The 19,722-nt window shown below is 37.3% G+C and overlaps 1 protein-coding gene across 4 annotated transcripts in view; it reads left to right on the forward strand.

Annotated features, from left to right (window-relative positions):
* clocka (clock circadian regulator a) overlaps window positions 1–19,722 on the forward strand; it is a 28,307-nt gene that overhangs the window by 1,419 nt on the left and 7,166 nt on the right. For 3 of the 4 annotated variants that reach the window (XM_085348925.1, XM_085348928.1, XM_085348926.1), the window contains exons 2-12: window positions 6,139–6,223; window positions 16,726–16,953; window positions 17,041–17,132; window positions 17,420–17,479; window positions 17,680–17,828; window positions 18,184–18,275; window positions 18,360–18,449; window positions 18,542–18,662; window positions 18,791–18,904; window positions 18,993–19,111; window positions 19,577–19,659. In XM_085348925.1, coding sequence (XP_085205051.1) covers window positions 17,113–17,132; window positions 17,420–17,479; window positions 17,680–17,828; window positions 18,184–18,275; window positions 18,360–18,449; window positions 18,542–18,662; window positions 18,791–18,904; window positions 18,993–19,111; window positions 19,577–19,659 — 848 coding nt within the window. In that variant the 5' untranslated portion in view covers window positions 6,139–6,223; window positions 16,726–16,953; window positions 17,041–17,112. The remainder of the gene's footprint in view (window positions 1–6,138; window positions 6,224–16,725; window positions 16,954–17,040; window positions 17,133–17,419; window positions 17,480–17,679; window positions 17,829–18,183; window positions 18,276–18,359; window positions 18,450–18,541; window positions 18,663–18,790; window positions 18,905–18,992; window positions 19,112–19,576; window positions 19,660–19,722) is intronic. The other variant, XM_085348927.1, reaches the window with a different exon arrangement.

Below are 19,722 nucleotides of genomic sequence, written 5' to 3' on the forward strand. Positions count from 1 at the left end.
CTGTCATAGCTTTTTAATTGTGGGCAAATGGCATAGACTTTAACTTAAGCCTGGAAGCTGAAAAATACCTTTAATTACAATGCTGTCTGTTGTGATTAAGAACAACTAGAACCACTCTTAAGGTTGTGTGTGGTTTTTTTTTTTTTTTTTCTTCCATGCTTACCCTTTATTTTTTTGCCTGTGGTGATGGGCAGTAAACGCAATAGTGAGGATTTGATTTCATTGTTAATCATTAAACTAATTAAACTATCAAGTTGGTATCTTCCTTTTTATCATCTTTCTATAGATATATACAAGTAACAGATATATCTATTTGGCATGATATTCATTGACTGATGAGTAACCGTGACTGTAGAGAAGTACTAACCTGAAGTAATTTGGGAGCAGTTTCCCTCTTCCTTTGTTTCTCTTACAACGGAAAATGTTCTAATAATGGTCGGAAAAAAGATGGATCAAAGGCATCTTAGTGTGTGCCTTTGATTACTTTAAATGTGTCTAAATGACTTGTTGTTTTCAGAATTTTTAAGTTAAAAAAAAGGGTCCAGTGTTGGTCAAGCTGTATTAACTGATAAATCTTTGGCAGCTGTGTTTACAGACGGTACAGTCTCTGTACTCCATTTTTACCCATAAATAGATGTTGAAGCTGTTAGCAGAGCATGGAAAAATACTTTGACACCTTTTTAGTTGCTGGCACTACATTGTGCTGCAGGTAAAAGGAGGAAGCAGAAATTTTCTCTTTCTCCACTTTCTCTCTGCTTTGGTAGATTAGATTTTACTTGTGTTATCTGTTTCTACTTGGCATCTTAATTTAAGCGTCACGTTTTTTCTACTTTATTCTAAAACCTCAACTGCACATTTACATTTACAGGGAATAAGTGTTTTGTGCGTTAGATGCTGTGGCTATTTGGAATAAAAAGCAGCAGTAGAGCATGGCAGATTTTCTTTAAACGGAGGAGGAGGGACTGGCAACACCGTGAGCTATGACGGAGGTAGAGGAACACATACAGATTATATTATTACCTGCTATGCCTAATAATGTAATTACTGAACGCCTGTCATATCAAGTTTTCCTGATAGAGAGGAGCCTGTGTTGATTCAGTGCAATGTTCTCTGGCAGCTTTCAGCTATTCAGAGGACAGATAAAAGGTACTACTCGGGCTTTATATCTATAGTTGATACTGTTAGTCAGCAGATTGGAGTGCTGTGCTGAATTTTGGAAGTTGCATTAGTCAGTTCACATTACAGAGTTTGTGTTTTGCTTGAGTAATCATTGATGCCATGAACTTGGTGCATTTGTTTTGAATGTGAACTGCACACTGTGTCAAGGATGACTACTAGAGCATCGTGTCCTCAGGGTCATTTTCCTCTCAAAATCTGTGCTACAGCATCCATCTATAGAATTCAAACACCAGATTTCCATTCAGAAGTCTTTCGTCCAACCCTGTCTTAGTAATATTATGTTTCTTAAGTTCTTAACCATGTCTTTGCTGCATTTTGTCAGACAAACTAATTGCTTTGTTTTCAATCTCTGCCAGAGGATGACTTCTAAAGCCTTTTTCAGATGAATCTCTTGCTTGTTGCTTTTTTTTTTTTTTTTTTTTTTTCAATTACTACAAATAATTATTGTATGAGAGTTTTGGCTGTTGATGGGTTTTACATCTGAAGTTGTTACTGAAAACAGGAGTTGATAAGTCAGCATTTAACTTGACCTAAAAACCTGAAAAAATTTGACAGGTATTTCCTCTTTTGATGTGAAATGCAATTTCACAATGACTCAGAGGTTTCAATTCTTTTGTAATGAGATAGATCGACTTATCATTACAGCCATTTATTATGCTGATTTCACTAGTAGGGAACCTTACTGCTGTTTTAATAATTTTTGTTGTGTCATTTGGATTGCATTGCCTGTTGAAGTTGTGTAAGATTTTGTTTCTGCTGAAATACAATATCCATCCATTAAGCTATCTATCCATGGATCCATTTTTCTGCAGTTTATCTGCAGAGGTTTCCCTCTTCCCAGCCAACTCCTTCAGCTAATCTGGGGAAACACAAAGTGTTCCCAGGCCAGCCGAGAGATGTAATCTCTCCAACTTGTCCCGGGTCTACCCTTGGCACTCCTTGCAGTACGACATGCCCAGAACACCTCACCCAGGCAGCAAAGTCAGATGCCCAAACCACCTAAACTGGTTTCTTTCTCTGTGAAGGAATAGCAGCTCTACACTGATTCCCTCTTGTAAGAACTCCTTACCCTATCTCCAAGCCACCTTTCAAAGAAGACTCATTTCTTCCACTTGTATCCGCAGTCTCATTCCTTTAGTGACTACCCAAAGCTTATAGGGACATAGATAGACCACTAAATCGATAGCTTCAGTTTTACGCTTAGCTCTCGCTTCACCACGACAAACTGGTGCAATGCCACAGTCAGTCTTTTAATCTCCCGCTTCCCTCACTTTGAATAAGACTCCAGGATATTTGAATTTCTCCACTTGGGGCAACAACTTGTCCATAATCCACAGTAGGTTCCTGCCGAGAATGTTTTGGCCCCTAAGGCCTGGCCACTAGATGCTCTCTCTTGAGCTACCTCTCTTGGCTCCAAGGTTGGGCCCCAGTAACCACAGTAATTTCTTTTCACAGGGTACTTGGAATCGCTCTTCATTTGTCTCCCCACCCAGGGCCAGTTTGCCTTAGGAGACCCAACCAGGGCTAAAGCCCTTGACAGTATAGCCCCTGGGATCACAGGGACACAGAAACCCCTTCCACTAACATAAGAGCGATTTATCTTGGGGTGAAATAAAGTGGTATTTGTTTAAAAACAAACAAACATTTTAACTGCTAACATTTGATGTTTACACTTGATGAAGCCAGTTATTCAAAAGCTCACTAAGAAATCAGCTACTAGATTGTTTATGTTGACTGTAATGAAGTGATATGTCATGCTGTTCTAAAGCAGGCTACACTTTATTTTGTTTTTGATGGTAGTTAAAAAAGACTGGAGGTCAGTGGAATAATAACAGTCCACCTTTAATAAGAAGACCACATTATAAGATCTAAATACATTTATCACTGTTTTTTGTAATAATGTATTATAATAAATATGATGTAAATATTCTCAAAATAATTTTCAGACATCAAGATGGTACACTGTTAAACAGTATTTTTTTCTTTTGAAGTTTTATTGAAACCAACATATTAATTACCAAATTAATGAATTATGTGTTGGCTCATAATTAGTTTTTCACACAGAGCAGTGGCAAGTGAAATATTAACAAGCTCGTGAAGATTTCTCTTTGCTGTCCCCAAGCCTTTAGAGGACAATGATCTCTGACAGCAGCATTAGTTGCAGAGAAATCCTTTCACCACACAGGGTTGTTTGTGTCACACTGACCTTTCACTGAGAGCTGAGAGGATTTTTCCTCTTCATTCACAGACTTTGTCAGCAGTTGTTTCTTTGTGTGACCTAAACACTAGTTCCATTTCTTAGTAAACAATTTATCTCTTTGGCTCAGTATGCGCAGTGATATCGGAGTTATGGGAGCTGACGAGGTGCAGGCGGAGGCTTGTTTGATGTTGAACTTTTGAACTTGTAAAAATGTGTAAGGACTGAACTATATACTTATGTTTTTATTATACTCATTGTTTGTGCTTTACCAGAATGGATATTTAGTGAGTAGTAAAAATACAGTGCAGTCTTGCTTATGTTTCACCTTCTTTTTGCTGCTAGTAATCTGTTGGTTTAATTATGATATTATTGTAAGTTAAACATCATAAATTAAATTTAAATGCAGTAAAATCTTTAAATATACAATACAGAGCAAAGGTAACTTTTTTTGACAGCAAGTAATTCTTGTAAAAATAAAGAAGCTGATCTACATGGAGATTAGGTGGAATTGAAAACTGTCTTAGAATGATGCTACTATGATGAAGAAAAAAATAGGTCAAGTCTACTGGGGTTTCCCTTAAAAGTGACGTTAGTATACCAGCAACTTCACTAATGATTTTGTATTTCTGAAAATGACTCGTTATTTTTTTAGTAAAAGACAAAAGCACAGAGAAATGTGACAAAAACCAAATAGATGATTTGTAAAAAGTTTTTTTTTGTGTTGGAAAATGTGGAAGTTGATCAGTTGCGTCTTGTGCCAATGTTGCCTAAGCTGAACCCAAGTTTTTACATTGATGCTTCCAAGTCTGTACTTACACATATTTGTATGCTACTGTTTGTTTGAGGTTATGACTGTTTGCACCCTGTAGGCTGTAAAAGCATCATGATTCTATTTAATGATAAGAAGTCAGTTAAATATAGACGGTAACTAGAACATCCATCCATTATTGCTGAAACAATATTATTACCTGTGGAGTTTTTCCACGTATAAAGTAAATTAACATTTGTAATTACCAGCATTAAGTTGGGCGCCAAGCGAGATATTAAACAACTTTTGGCTGCAGCTTCACATTTTCTAGAATATTCTGTTTTGCTCAGTTTCTTTCTGTTTAATTAATGCATTTAAGATTTTTAATAGTTTTTTTTTTTTTTTTTTTTTTTTACCAAGATATTGATTTAATTTCAGGCAAATGTGACATTTTTGTTGACGCTATTTTCTTTTTTTCTTAACTAATGAATTGGCAACTGAAAAATAAAAATAGTTAGTGGATACTTTTCTGTGGACGAGTCCGCACAGTTACAAGAAAATAGACATTCAGGCATAATATGTGACAATAATTATTGTAAGTAAGTAAAGTAAGTAAGTAAAATGTATTTATATAGTGCTTTTCACAGATAAAAATCACAAAGTGCTTTACAACACAAGAAATGGAAATATAAAACAATGTAACAGTAAATAAAACAACAATGTAAAACAATAAAAACAACATAAGAGGAAATTAATAAAATGCTTTTGTATTTAAAAGAATCAATGGAGTCCGTGCAGCGTAGAGACAGTGGAAGAGAATTCCACAGCCGTGGTGCCACTGCCTGAAAGTGCGCGGTACCACCAGCAGTCTCTGATATAATGACCTTAAAGCTTGAGAAGACGAATGTGGTTTCAGCAGGTCGATAAATATTGGGGAGCTTGACCATGTAGGGCCCCAAAGGTTAGAACTAAAATTTTAAAATGAAACCTAAAACTTACAGGCAACCAGTGAAGGGAGGCTAAAACTAGAGTAATATGAGATCTTCTCTTGATGCCTGTTAAGAGAGGTGCTGCAGTATTCTGCACAGTCTGAAGACGATTTAAGGCTGATTTGTTAAAACAAGTAAAAAGACCATTACAGTAGTCTAAACGGGAGGAAATCAAATCATAAGGGTCTAGGAAGCTGATATGCTGTCTAATTTCTGAGACCATGTGGCCTGGAGCAATAATTAGTTTCAGTTTTATCACAGTTTAGTTGGAACCGTGGTTAAATTGTCATTTAACCATGGCTGATTTCTGTCAGGCAATTACTTAAATTAAACAATTTCTAAAACTCAGAAATCCTGAAGGAACAGTATAGTTGAATGTCATCAGCATAGAGATGATAGGAGATATTTTTATAGCGCTTAATAATTTGGCCTAGGGGGAATATATAAAGTAGAAAGAAAACTGGACCCAGGACAGATCCTTGAGGTACCCCACATGGCAAAATTGTTGATTCTGACGTCACATAATTCATGCAAACAGTAAAAGATCTCTAAGACAAATATGACATAAACCATTTTTAAAACAGTAATCCCAAACAAGTTCTTGAGTCTGTTTATCATGCTACTGTGATCTACAGTATCAAAAGCAGAGCTGAGATCCAACAGAACCAGAACTGTGTACTCTCCAGAGAGTATCTATATAACTAGATACTCTAAGTAAGGCCGTTTCAGTGGAATACAATTTACGAGTGTGGTGCTGAAACACACACGCACACTCGCACACTCCTTCAGCATCACTTTTTCTTACGATTGCACAAACTAACATTCAGGTTAACATATTTTTTTATTTATGTTATCTGTAAAGAGACCATTTCAAAGCTGGTGAATGAAGTGTGTGTCATCTTATTTCTGCAGTGCTGTGGGAGGCTCGTGATGACCTAGATGTTTTAGCTCTGAGTCAGTGATGACTCTTTTCTCAAAGCCACCAATTTGTAATTTTAGCTTTTTTTGTTTCTGTTCAACAGGTGAATTCGGACAAGTTTTAACTACAAGTTTTAACTATATTGAGGTGGAGGAGTTGGCGAATTAAGCACCACTCAAAGACAAAAGGTAAGACTTTCTTGGAAATTAACCACTGAATTTAGCTCCGGGTTGCAGCAGTGGACTGTTTAGAGCTTGTGCATATTCGCCTGGGTTAATTAGGCTGTTTAAAGTCTAATTCATCAGAAGCTGTTACAGAGCTATTATTCGTCCATGTTTCAGTAGTGCTCTATTTTTGATTTGCAGTCTGTCATGAAAATGATGAATATGGAAATGAGAATGGTGCTGGCTGAGTCACCAGAGAATTTCAAATGAATTTGTCATGCGAAGATGCAAAGTAGTTCAGTTCTTTGACTACATCTTGCTATAACCTTGATTAACTTCAGACAAAAGCTCTATCACTACTGTTGTTATACACATGTTGTGTCTCGTTAAGCTCTCTAAAGGTATATTACAAGAGGCCTAGTCTGGATAAATGTAAATGTATAATCTATTGTATGTATTTATCTTTTCCTGCTTAATAGTTAAAACTAAACTGAATCTCTCTTTTTCATATTTTTAATCTGGATTCCCTGTGTTACTCTGTTAAATATTAATTAGATTAGGCTTAAAGTATAGGTTTAAGGTGGCCTTAACCCATAATAATTAGCTTTTGTTAAAGACGGCTATGTCCGTGGCTATAGACATAGCTGATTAGATGCCATACTGTTGGGTAAATCAGACCCAAGATGGGTTGTTTAAATAAAAATATCAAATATCCTTCTAGAAAAATCTAGAAGTCTAGGCATCTTGGAAATGCCTCCAGGCAGTTATTTGAAGCTCTTTTGTGAATCAGTAGGAGAGAGCCTGAGTATAATAATTTTAAAGGTCACTCTGACTTAAAAACTAAAAGTACAGAAACATCACTCAAATGAGATTGAGATTTTTATATTAAAAAACAACAAAAAATTGTTTTGGCCCAAATTAAGGTGCAAGTTATTCTTCTACAAGACGTGTCCATAGTTTTTGACAACATCATGGTTTTATTAACAACTTGATTCAGAGCTCAGTGTCTGTGGATCATCAGACTAGACTGTTATAGAATTGACTAATATATTTTTATTTTTTTGGATTTTGTATTCACCATATCACTTTATGACTCTGGTTATGCCAACGGTGACTGATATAACTTCAAGTACAAATGGGCTAGTAGCCTCTTTCTTTTCTAACTCGCTGTTCTTTTTAGTGTTTGCTGTAATTGTTTCATACATTATACACATTGAAAAAGACTTAATGTGGTGCAGTACATGAGGGAAAAATGTTTTATTTGCACACATCATTGACATTATTTGACTTTGTCCAGTAACGGCAAGTAAAAAATAATGTTTTATAATTATTTATTCAGTGCAGAAAGGCGTTGGATTTGGGGGTCTTTATAACAAGTGTTATTATTAGGGCTGAAATTCATAGAAATATCTAACACTATATGTGCTATCACAAGCCACGGTCATGGGATTATTAACTATTATTGCAATTTCCTCTTTAGTTTGTGTGGAGCGAAATTCTTTTATTTTTAAACTTTAAGTCACAACTGATTCTGCAATTATATGGGGAGACTTAAAATACAACTGCACACAGCTTAATAAAAATATGTATAATCGGTGCAATTCCCATTTCACGTAATGGCGTTAATGGCATATAAGCATTTCCCTTTATTATGGAAGTTTTGCTCAAACAAAAGTGGACAGTAGATGTTTTATAGTTTAGAAGCTGAGGGGTTGTTTAGTTTTAATCAAAATGACAATTTCTTGTTGTTCAAACATTACCTTTTTATGCTAACACTGTTTAATGAAAAATGGTAAAACGTGTAACATCTTCAGAATGATTATTTTCTGCCTGTAGTCAAAAGATAATATGGTTTAAAACTAAGACTGGATTTTTGTACATGCATTGCAGAAATGTCCTGTTACATTCAAAGGCTGAGCTAAAAGCAGATATGGCTATCTTTGGCTATCTCTGAAAAGTTCAGTCAATCAATAAATGTAGTCCAGCGTAGTTAATGCCAAAGAACACTGTAGATAGACATGCCCACTGCATCCGCTTTACTTTATTTCTAATGATTAAACAATAGCTCAACTGACGTGTAAGGATGTTTGCTACATTGCATATCTACACAGGTCTTGTTAGACTTTTAGATCCCATGTCACTTGTTTGTGAGTTCTGCATGATGAATGATGTTTAATTTAAGCTTGTGTAGTGGCAGACAACGGAAGAGTGCACTCTTTATCTGAGATTAACTCCAGTCAATAAAGAGAGATTTTGGCCAGAGCAAAGTTGTTTGGGTGTGCCCTGATATATTAATCTGTGGAAAATAATGTTGCTAAGTCATCTGGAAAAGGACAAGCGCATAATCTCAGACAGAGCAGTCAAGTAATATCATTACTTGTGCAGGTTTTCTACTTGTTCAGTTTGCTCAGAGGGCTACTGCTTGTACGGTGGGAATGCAGTGTTGATTCTTATTTAAGTGGTTGTCTTCTTGTGGTCAAATGTTGGTCATATAGGGCTGCAAGTCCACGTTTAATTTTGATTGCTTTCCCCATGCTGCCAGTCGTCCTCCTGAACTCCAGTGACCCACTTGGCGTCAGGATTAGGCCCCTGGCTCAGGTCCTGCTCTTCTGGGAGAGGAGGGCAGCAGTAGTCAAGGGGACCCTGCCAACTACTGCGGCTTGTGTCTCAAAGATTCCTGTCTGTGGATTAAAAATGCAAAACAAAGACTCCTTTTGTGCCGCTGGGCCTGGGGATGTGTGTGCAGTGAGTGGAAACACAGCTGGCTGCCCTGTGTTTAGTTTGGTTGGTATAACTGTGCAGCAGACTGGTGGGCAATGTTGACAAGCTTGTGCTGTGGATTTTATTGCTTACAGGCCAAATGAGTATGACATTATTAAAACCATCGAATCTTCCACTAGCCACAGGAAAGACTGCTCTGCCTGTAAACTGAGAGAATCGCATCATTAATTGCTGTGTGAATGCCACTAGGATGTGCAGACCTTGAAGCTGCCTCTCACAGGATGTGTGACTGAGTAATTTATTCACCAAAGTGTTGTTGTTGATTTGTGTGACCTGCTTGGCAGTGAGGCTGTTGCTGTTGCTGCTTGTTAAAACGGCATAATATTATCCTAGATATTTGCTATCACTTACAGCAGAATGAACACCCTCTCTTCCTTATGGCTTTCTAAACCCTGCATTGTGTCTGTTTTGCTGAAAATTGTGTGAGAATAAAGGGTGAGGCTTATAAGCACCACAGGTTTTTAAGTGGTTGACAGACTTTCAAGAAATCTTGTTAAAGCTGTGGTCTGTGCTCCCACACTTGGGATCAATGAGAGTTCACCCATCCCCTGTTCTCAGGTATCGGGGTTTTGACAGATGATGGGGAAAACACAAAGGTTGCTATGAAACCAGAGTTCATCTACTCATGTGATATAAGACCTGCTGGACAGTGTTATCTGTAGTTTGGGTTCAAAGTTTCACAAAATGTCCCTTTTTAAACTGTTTTGCCTTAACATTATTTAGGGCACTGCGTCATATTTTAGACTTGAGAAAAGCATCTAGAGCATAGGTGTCAAACTCTGGCCATACCAAATTACTATTAGAGCAGGCCTACTGGTATTATACAGCTAATGTATATATTGTTTAGTATTAAGCTTTGCTGTTCCATATTCAGTTTTTCAGCTAAACTTGTTTGAGTCCATAAGAAAAGATTTATTCTTATATCTAGAGGAAGATTTTTTTTTTTCAATAAATATTAATGTTAGCCTGTGACTTTGTTCCATTTTGAATTTTGGCCTACTGTGTATTTGAGTTTGACACCCCTGATCTAGAGAGCCATTAAATTAGGTTTCTAACAGGCTGGAAGAATGTTCAAATGAATTGGACTTAAAGTATGAGGATTGTTTGCAAGACTGTCTGGTTTGGTGCACAGACAACTTCCTGAGTTAAATATTTAGTTATAAACTGACTGGTATGCAGAATCTTTTGAGATGAGATTTTTTGATACTGGGTTTTTTTCTGGTTTAAATTGATTTGATTTTAATTTTAGTCATAATTAAGGCATCTGTTTTTTTTTTTTAGTCTAGTTTTAGTCAACTAAATATTGTAAGATTATAGCTGAGTTAAATATATAATGTGTAAATTTTGATAATAAAAGTGATTGATAATCAATCTAATAAAACCAGGAAGTCTTGGCCCAAATATTTGGTGTTAAAAGCGTCATATTCACAGGATAAGTCACTGAAAATAAGTGATGGGTTTTCTGATTGTCTTGTCTAGATTACTGATATATTTGTTTTTTATGAATGTAAAAGGCAAAAACTTTTCATTCGCATCTGCAAGCTGCGCATAACTGCAGTCTTCTTGACTTCTTTGAATGCTTCGAAGACAGAATACTGATGAATAACACCATAACAAAAGGTCTTGTTTTAATAACATTGTGAGGGAGAAAACATTTTCATCCTGACATTTTCATTTTAAATAACCATGACAGGCGGAGCTGTCTGGGGCTTTATTGTGCATCTGTATTAGTAGCTGCTGCTCCAGCCTGCATATGAACAAATGGTTCCTGCTCTCATTAGAGTGGAATATAATCATTATACAGTTATTTAATACTGTCCAGTGTAAACTAGGGATATTCCCTGTGACTAATTTACCAGTTGTTTATTGCTATAGTCACATTAGGCATTCGGAAATTGCGGCATAACCAAAATTATTGCAAACAACCACAGAGACATGTCGCAGGCAATTTGTGCTCACCAGTGCAGACTGACTAAGATTGAGTGCAGCATTTTGGCAATGAATTGGATGAGAATTAATAATAAAACTTTCACCAGTCTGTCTGATAGTAATTCTAGTCATTCCATGTCACACTGCAATTGTTGTGATTGAGACAGGTTTCCCTCCACTTAGCGACCTTTGTAGTAGTTTTGTGATTGAAAGCGGGTGCCGAGAGGTTGCTGCACGCTCAGAATCTCTGTGTAGTTGGTGGAAAATATTCAAAGCAATCACCACTGATGATGTTTATTTTATTTATTTAATTTTCTCTCTTGTAGGAGGTTGGTGGACTATTTTTACTCTAGTTTGGTTGAGCCATAAATGAGAGAGAATTATAGAATTTTGGGCTAAAAGCCAAAAAACAAACAAAACAAAATATCCAAACCCGAGGACAGTCTAATTTTTTAAAATCAAACAACATCTGTACAAATCATCAGTGTATTTAAGGACCTTAAGTAACATTCTTCAGTTATAAAATTGTGTGCTTTCCTCACTGTTAACATCAACAGACCAGTGCAGAAAGTTAATACAACCACATTACATGCACATAGGAAGAGGCTGTCAGTGATGTGGGGACCAGTGACTGCAGAATGTTAGTGAAATTCAAAGACTTTCAGCGACAGCAGGAACAGTAACTTTTAATGACTAGAAGCAGCAAGTTAAAATTTTCTCTGCTCTGAGGGGAAGTGATTGATTTGTTATCTTTCGTGACATGACCACGAAAGGTAACAAAGGATACCACTGACTAATGCATAGGTAACCTTGTAAATACATTACTGGGTTACCGACACAGCTGAAGGCATTAATGCATACTTGTGACCTACGGTTAGCATTGTGTTTATTGCTCTATATGTGGACAGGGCTTTAGAATAATTTAACTGAGTATTTCTGGTCAGACAAATTGTAGTAATCTAGCGTTTTGTTAATTTTTTTTTGTTTGTTAATTTCCGAGCTTACTGAGTCATATGTGAAAGCTGCTTTTGCTGTATTCTATCTTCTATCCATTTTTGGATCTTTGGCTCTTTTTCTCTGCTTTCCACGACCCCCTTAACTGAGAAGTAAAAGTGCTCTGCCTCACAAGTAGAATCTGCTTTATTATAAGTTAGGGACAAAAAGTACTGTTTGAATTGGTGCGTAGCCATGTTCACTGCATGAAGACAACAGTGCAGTAATGTTTACAGAACACATGTGTTACTGCACTGCTGCACAGGTGGAACCTGCAGAGTGTTTCACATCCACAGACTCCAGTTCATGACAAAAGGAGTCGCTCGCGGTAGTCTAATAATTCTTAGTGTATGATGGAGAGAGTATCAGCTGCGGAGGAATTCGGCTGAGCTATTTTTACACTGCACGGTGAGGCCGGTTGCTATGGTGTTGCCCATTGGCACAGTTGCTGTGTTGGCATCTCAGCGCCGGGGTGTGGCGGAGTGCGTGACGAGCGGCGCCATAGATCCACTTCAGAGTGACTCATATCCTCAGAGCTCTGGTGCCCTACATCTGAATGCACACACCCACATACAGGCATTCAACAATGTTGTGTGAGCCACATAAAAATTATGATAAATGACTGTCGTCAGTCAGTGCTTTTTGAGATGTTTCGGTGTGAAAAATGCATATGTGAGTGAGGCTGTTTGGTTGATGTTGTTAAAGCCCGATGAAAATGCAGCACATCTTCATTGCTTTCTTCCTTGACGTTGGTCCCCGCTGAGGCTTAGGAAACCCCAGGAAGCCTTTTCAAATCATGTGATTAAATGAGGAAACGTGAGATGCAGGCAGTTTGACTCCCTCTTCACACCTTTTGTGAAGTATACACGCTGTGGAATACTAAGGATTTGTGTTGACAGAGTGTAGTGTTATTAGTGAGAAGAGGAAGGTGTTGCTTGTGGAGCTGTGATTAAGTTAGATCGGAGGAGGAGGAAAGTAGGTCACTGGGCCAGCAGGTCAGTGAAGCACAGATGACATCACAGTTATACAACGCCTGTTCTCCCAGTTACACAACGTTCGCTCTGTGCCGAAAGCTACTGCTTCAACTACAATGTTTTCTTTCTGTCTTTCATTGTGCTCTAATATAGCCAATTTATTTATGAAATTGTCTTACATTCGATGGCCTCTGTTGCCTTTTCTTTTTTTCTTTTTTCCTTTTTCCCCCCCAGTCTTAATTTGCAATCCAGTTTAGCTTGCCTGCTTTTAAGATGATGTACAGCCAAAAAGGAAAAGCTCTTTGTGTCTGTTGGTACAAAATCTTTAGACAATGCTCTTTACTACAACTCACCGCTCCCTTTTACAGTGCTGTGCCAATGTGTAGTTGGCCACTTGTGTTGACAAAGGTTTAATCTCAGTTAAGACATCCACTCTCTAATGTATTTGTGTGAAAAGCGTCACATGTAGGGTGCAGTAAAATAACACTGCATAGCTGAAAGTCAGTGGGCCATGACAGAACCTACTCCTCCCTCTTACCTTCATTTTTTCCACTGTCCCAACACTAAGGTGTAAACACTTCCAGTGCCAACTTCCTTCCTTATTTTGATTGACTTGACAGCAAGTTTATTCCAACCAATAGAAATCCTTTTTTTAAACCAGTATTGTCATTGCTGACTGAAGTTTCCATTACACACGTACTATACCTGCTAGTTCATATCTCAGTTATTTGTGTACTTTAATCAGTTTTAAGTAGACAGTGTTTGCATCTGTTTAAAAATGTTTCAGGCTTCTGAAGTTCTGGCATCACCATATATGATGGTGAAAATTGTTTTTATGTCATTATTTGTAGTCCCCCCCCCTTTTGACAAAAACCAAAAATCCTGTACATATAAATAAATAAGATCCATCCGCTTCTTCTTTTCAGTGTGGCGGGGGGGGGGCTATCCCAGCTGTCATAGGGCGAGAGGCGGGGTACACCCTGGACAGGTCGCCAGTCTGTCGCAGGGCTAACACACAGAGCCAGACAATCATTCGCACTGACACTCACTCCCGCATTCACACCTATAGGCAATTTAGACTAATCAATTAACCTATCCCCACAAACTACATGTCTTTGGACTGTGGGAGGAAGCCGGAGTACCCGGAGGGAACCCACGCAAACACGGGGAGAACATGCAAACTCCACACAGAAAGACCCTGATGGTGGAATTGATCTCAGGACCTTCTTGCTGTGCGGCAACAGTGCTAACCACTGTGCTGCTAAACAAGATATAAACTTTAAATGAATGGAAAGAACAAATTACTGAATGAAAATGTGCACATTGAAGCTCTAGCTCATGATACTCTTTTTACAATGCATTTTCTGAATTGCAACACTTTGATGACTAGATTTCAATGGAATATGAAAAGTAAATAAGACAGAAATATTTTAAATCACATTAAAAAGAACTATATTTTAATTATGTGAGGTGGCTGATGTATATTTTTTGAAACGTACCATAAATATGCATATTGGATCCAGAGTTATGTTTATTATTATTGTTGTTTTTTAGCTTTAATTTTCAATACACTTTAGTTTTAGTTGATTTCAAGGGTGGGTTGATTGCTTGATTCAGTTTAAATATGTAATGCTACCTCTGTGGTGACTCCTTGTGAATAAGGCAACTGCTGAAAGTAGCTTTATTTTTATTGGTTTTTTCATTCATTTTCATTTTTTTATTTCAATTAACTGAAGAGCTTTGTTTACTCTAATAATACACCTACACTCACTCATTCTATCGGTGAGTGTAGGTGTAATTCTTCTTTTTGGCTTTACCAAATGTTAACAGGCCTAATTTAAACTCTTTAAATTATGTCTACCAAGATTCATGGGGAAAAACACTGAAGGGATTTTCTCACCAACACAAATAGGCCGTTATGTTGAGAAAGCCTCCCACATAGGTTGTGACGGTAACTGGTTCATGAAGTAAATGGGTCAAATATTTAGGCTAGAGACCCAGCGGGCTTTCTCATTTTAATTTGAAATCTAGTGTACCTGGGCAAAGAGAATAGATAGTAGAGATGGGTGGTAGAAAGAGTATTTCAGTTACTGATGGTTGCATTTGTGGCTTGTTTAAATCAAGACAGATTCTGGTATATCTGACACAGCAGCACACAAGCAGGCAAATATTTGGTAGTAAGTACCCTAATTTATTTTTTTTATTTTTTTATCGCTTTTAAAATTACTTCTGTCACCATTTTAATTTTTTTTTGGGATGTTGCACTCGAGCCAAACCCTACTAGCCAAGGTTTTTACAATGGCCTAAAAAAGTATGTTTGTAGTTAAACCATAATGTATTTGATTACAGTTATGACTATGACGATCAAACGTCAATTTAAGTAATTAATTCAAAAATTGTAATCCACAGGATTTTTTTTTCTTTTTTTGTGCAACTGCACATCTATTAATATTTTTTTATTTTACTTTTTGTTTTTGTTGTTTGAGTTTGTTAGTATTTAGAGTCCACTTTTGCCACACTTACTTTAGATTGCTTGGGTGATTTGCAGTTAGCAATGGAGCATATAATCCAGTGTAATTTTATGTAATTGATAACAGCCTCACTGTTTACTGTTCACTCTCTGTGACAGAGCTGTTTGAGGTTACAGCTATTGCAAACCCAACACATTCTGCTGCTGTTTCATTGGCAAAACACACAAAGAATTGCCAAAGAAACTACGCAATGACTATTTGATGTAGTACAAAACTCCACTTGGTTTTATTAAAGTAAAGGGATGTATTACCACATTATACTATACAAAAAGAACAGTCTCATTGATGCTGACCCACTGCAAACACAAAAAAATAAATTGATGAGAACATCAGCACTCATAATTGTTTACTATATGTAATGGTTTTAATATTACATGGCAGCAGAAAGAAACTGACTCATTTCAGCCTTTGGCTTTCCTCGGCGTCTCTGTTGCACATGTAGGATGTGACCCCTATTAAAGCACCACCTTAATATAAGCTGTGGTGGATGCAGGTGATTATAGTCATACATTCAACAGCAAAATTCACTGTGCTGATGTGAGTGCTGATATTGTGCTGCCACATTAAGAGTGAATAACAATTGCAGGTCGACAGTTCTATTCTTGAATTCAGGTAAAGCAGTTTTGCAGGATTCACAGTTCAAACTTAACCTTATCTTATACTGGACCTTGGTGTTGCCCATTAGTTCATCTGGTTCTGAAATAAGCTGTTTTAGCTCCCTTCCCATTTGAAACTGAGCTTTATCCTCTGTCACTGACATCATACAGAGCCAATAGTAATACAGTAGTATTAAAATAAACTGTAACCAATAACTCTTAACCTATATCTCACTTCCACACCTAGTGTTAAGAGTCAACTCTTAGAACCAGTGTTCTCACACAAACACGCAGTGCTATTAGCTGCCTAACTGCTAGCTCTTTATAGAGTGGAGAGGAGGCAAGGAGGTTAAGGGGTGGCTGTCCAGTCTGTACACAGCAGTTTCTTCAAACCAGCCAATCAGCAGTCTCGCCTGGTCTCAGCAGCAAACACACTCACCTACCTGCCTTGCAGAGAGGAGAGAGAGCTCCACACAGCTGCATATCTAAACAAACATGGGACATGATCGTTGATCATATTAGCATCCACCATTGTTATAATGTATTTATATTTATGAAAGAATAAGGAGTAATTTCAACCCTCAGGCATAAATGTAGGCAGAATTCTTATAAATGCTTGTTTTTTTTATTTTTACTTTTTTAAAATATAAATCAATCTCATATATCATGGTTCTCTAATCTTTCAATAACGGCCTCGGTTGTTGTGTCTTTTTGTCTCATAGACTCAGATGTTGCTGCCATGTGCCAGACTTACACCCTAAGCAGACGAAAGACACAGCACCCCGAGGAACTTTTAGCTATTTTCTGCAGCCTGGTAAGAGAGACTTTGAGAGAATATCCTCCAAGACTCATAAAAGCACACCCCTATCACAGAGTGTCCACCTGTACTCTACCTTCACCCAGCAGCACCTTCCTCATCCTCTCACAGAACTAGCTGTACTGTCAGTAAGGTGAAATGTCTTTACCATCTTTGCTCGTGTCTGAAGTTTTTTGATTCTTTGACACTCTGCCATTTTATGGGTGTTTTTTCTTCAAAGGTTTATTCACAAATGTCTACCTCACGATTAAAAGACCCCTCACCGACACTGCGACCCTGAACAGGATACAAAATGACCTCGAGCATTGACCAGTGAGTCAAACATTTGGCTAGTTTTTTTTTTTTTTTTTTTATTGTTGATTTAAAAAAATAGTGGGACATGAAGAAAATCCAAAACACATTAAGCCCACAGTTCTCATGCATCTAATTAACAGTGATTTCATTTTTTCCTTTTTTTGAAGATTAAGATCAAAGTAATTTAGGGATTTACAGTGCCTGAGTTTGATGTCTTCATGTTTTCTAGGAGAGATTTTCTTATCAAAGAGCTCACTGTAAATGTTAAAGGATCTGATATAACTGTTGGTTTGTCCAATCTGCAGGGATGACAGTAGTATTTTTGATGGGTTAATGGAAGAAGATGAAAAGGACAAAGCAAAACGGTAAGATCTTGGGTTTGTTTTCATATCAAATGCATTCAGTGAAGTTACATCCTCCATAAAACTGCTATTGTAGTTGTTACAAGACTTGATTTTAGATATCGTTTTGAATTATTACAGCTACAGTGAACAAGATTTTGATAAGTGTTCCTAGTTAAGATGTCATCTAACTTTTACTAATATTTGTTCTTCTAAATAACCAGCGTGTCCCGTAACAAGTCTGAGAAGAAGCGCAGAGACCAGTTCAATGTCCTCATCAAGGAGTTGGGTACAATGCTGCCGGGCAACACCCGGAAGATGGACAAGTCCACTATTTTGCAGAAAAGTATCGACTTTCTGCACAAACACAAAGGTGAAAAACTCTAATAACCACTAGAATTAATTATAATGGTAGTGGGTTTATCCCTCAGTTCATCCTTAGTTTAAAATGAAATGTTTTAGCTCTTTCTCTTCAAGCCAACTTGCTTCTGTTTGACTGCCTCTTGCAAACAAATTCTGTGTGGACTCATATTAGGGCCACCATACACAGCCAAAAGTAGAACAAAAATGAGCTGAAACTGATTGCTTTGTGCATTCTGAAACATGAACATTTGGCTTACTGGGATTACATATACTGACCACTTTAATGGTCCATAAGGTAAAGCATAATGGGTGCCTTTTTAAATTCGCAGAGTTATAAGTTACATGCGTTATGTCTACTTTATCAGAAATCGCAGCTCAGTCAGAGTCAACTGAGATCAGACAAGACTGGAAACCTCCTTTTCTTAGTAATGAAGAGTTCACTCAGCTGATGTTGGAGGTAAGGCAGTTTCTTGCACTTATTTTTCTTGTGTTTCTATGCAAAAATATAGATGAAATATTATCTAACCTTTGTTTCTATTAGGCGTTAGATGGATTTTTCCTTGCAATTATGGCTGATGGGAATATAATCTATGTCTCTGAGAGTGTGACTTCCCTACTAGAACATTTACCAGTGAGTATAAGCTTTAAATAATAGATAAAGTCAGTAGTTCACTGATGAAACATTTGGTAATAAACATATTCATTGGTTTTGTTTTTCCCCAGTCTGATCTTGTTGATCAGAGCTTGTTAAATTTCTTGCCTGTGGGGGAGCATTCAGAGGTGTACAAGGCTCTGTCCTCTCATGTCATGGAAGGAGAAACATTGACACCTGAGTATCTTAAAAGTAGGTTGGATATGTTATCTGTCTTCAGCTGCTGTTTTTGTTCTTCAATTCTTATGTTTAAGCTATTATTATTATTATTATTATTATTATTATTATTATTATTATTATTATTATTATTATTGTTATAGCAAAAAATCAGCTAGAGTTCTGTTGCCACATGCTCCGAGGGACAATCGACCCCAAAGAGCCCCCCGTGTATGAATATGTAAAGTTTATTGGAAACTTCAAGTCCCTGAATAATGGTAAGTTACAGTACACGGAGTCAGAATGTAGAGCAGAGATGTTGTGTGAAAGGATTAACTTTGCTTTGTTCCCATTCTTTTTTACCAGTGCCTAACTGTACCCGAAATGGTTTCGATGGAGTGATCCAGCGATCACTTCACTCTGCCTTTGAAGACAGAGTGTGTCTCATAGCCACTGTGAGGCTAGCCAAGCCACAGTTTATCAAGGTGAGAATCTTTAACTGCTTCTCCTTTTATCTGGTTGACACACATTCGGTTTCTTGCTTTAGGGCTCTTAAGGTAGCTTTAATTAGGACAGGACTCAGCAGTAATGGTCACCTGAGGAAAAATGATTTGGGCCCTTGTCATTTATCATGTGTAGTTCCCTCATGCCTCTGCTGGGAATAACTTTTTTACCTCATTTAAAAAATGGGGGAGGGGTTATGTTGACATATCGCTGTCGTAGAAACCTGGGCTGTTTTACTGGAGATGGCAGAACCTAAATGGATAAAATAAGTTGAAAATAAACCAGAACTTGTATTGCTGAACAAACAGGGATGATTGATCATGTAATTTGTCATACTGCACAAGTTTAAAAGGCTCTTTTTAAGACAATATACTGTGTGTAGTTTAGAGTTGTGTATGTGTATTTTTATGTCTTCTAAGTTCTGTTTTCTCCCCTTGCACCAATAGGAGATGTGCACAGTAGAAGAGCCTAATGAGGAATTTACATCCAGACATAGTTTAGAGTGGAAATTTCTCTTCCTGGACCACAGGTAATTCTTTTCCAATTTATCAGTGTAAATGCATAACTTAATTTCCAGTTTGTGCTACAATGG

This window comes from Diplotaxodon limnothrissa, linkage group LG23 (genome assembly GCF_057381915.1).
Source record: "Diplotaxodon limnothrissa isolate DT_005_m linkage group LG23, D_limnothrissa_male_GT1.1, whole genome shotgun sequence".
In the NCBI taxonomy this organism is placed as follows: Eukaryota; Metazoa; Chordata; class Actinopteri; order Cichliformes; family Cichlidae; genus Diplotaxodon; species Diplotaxodon limnothrissa.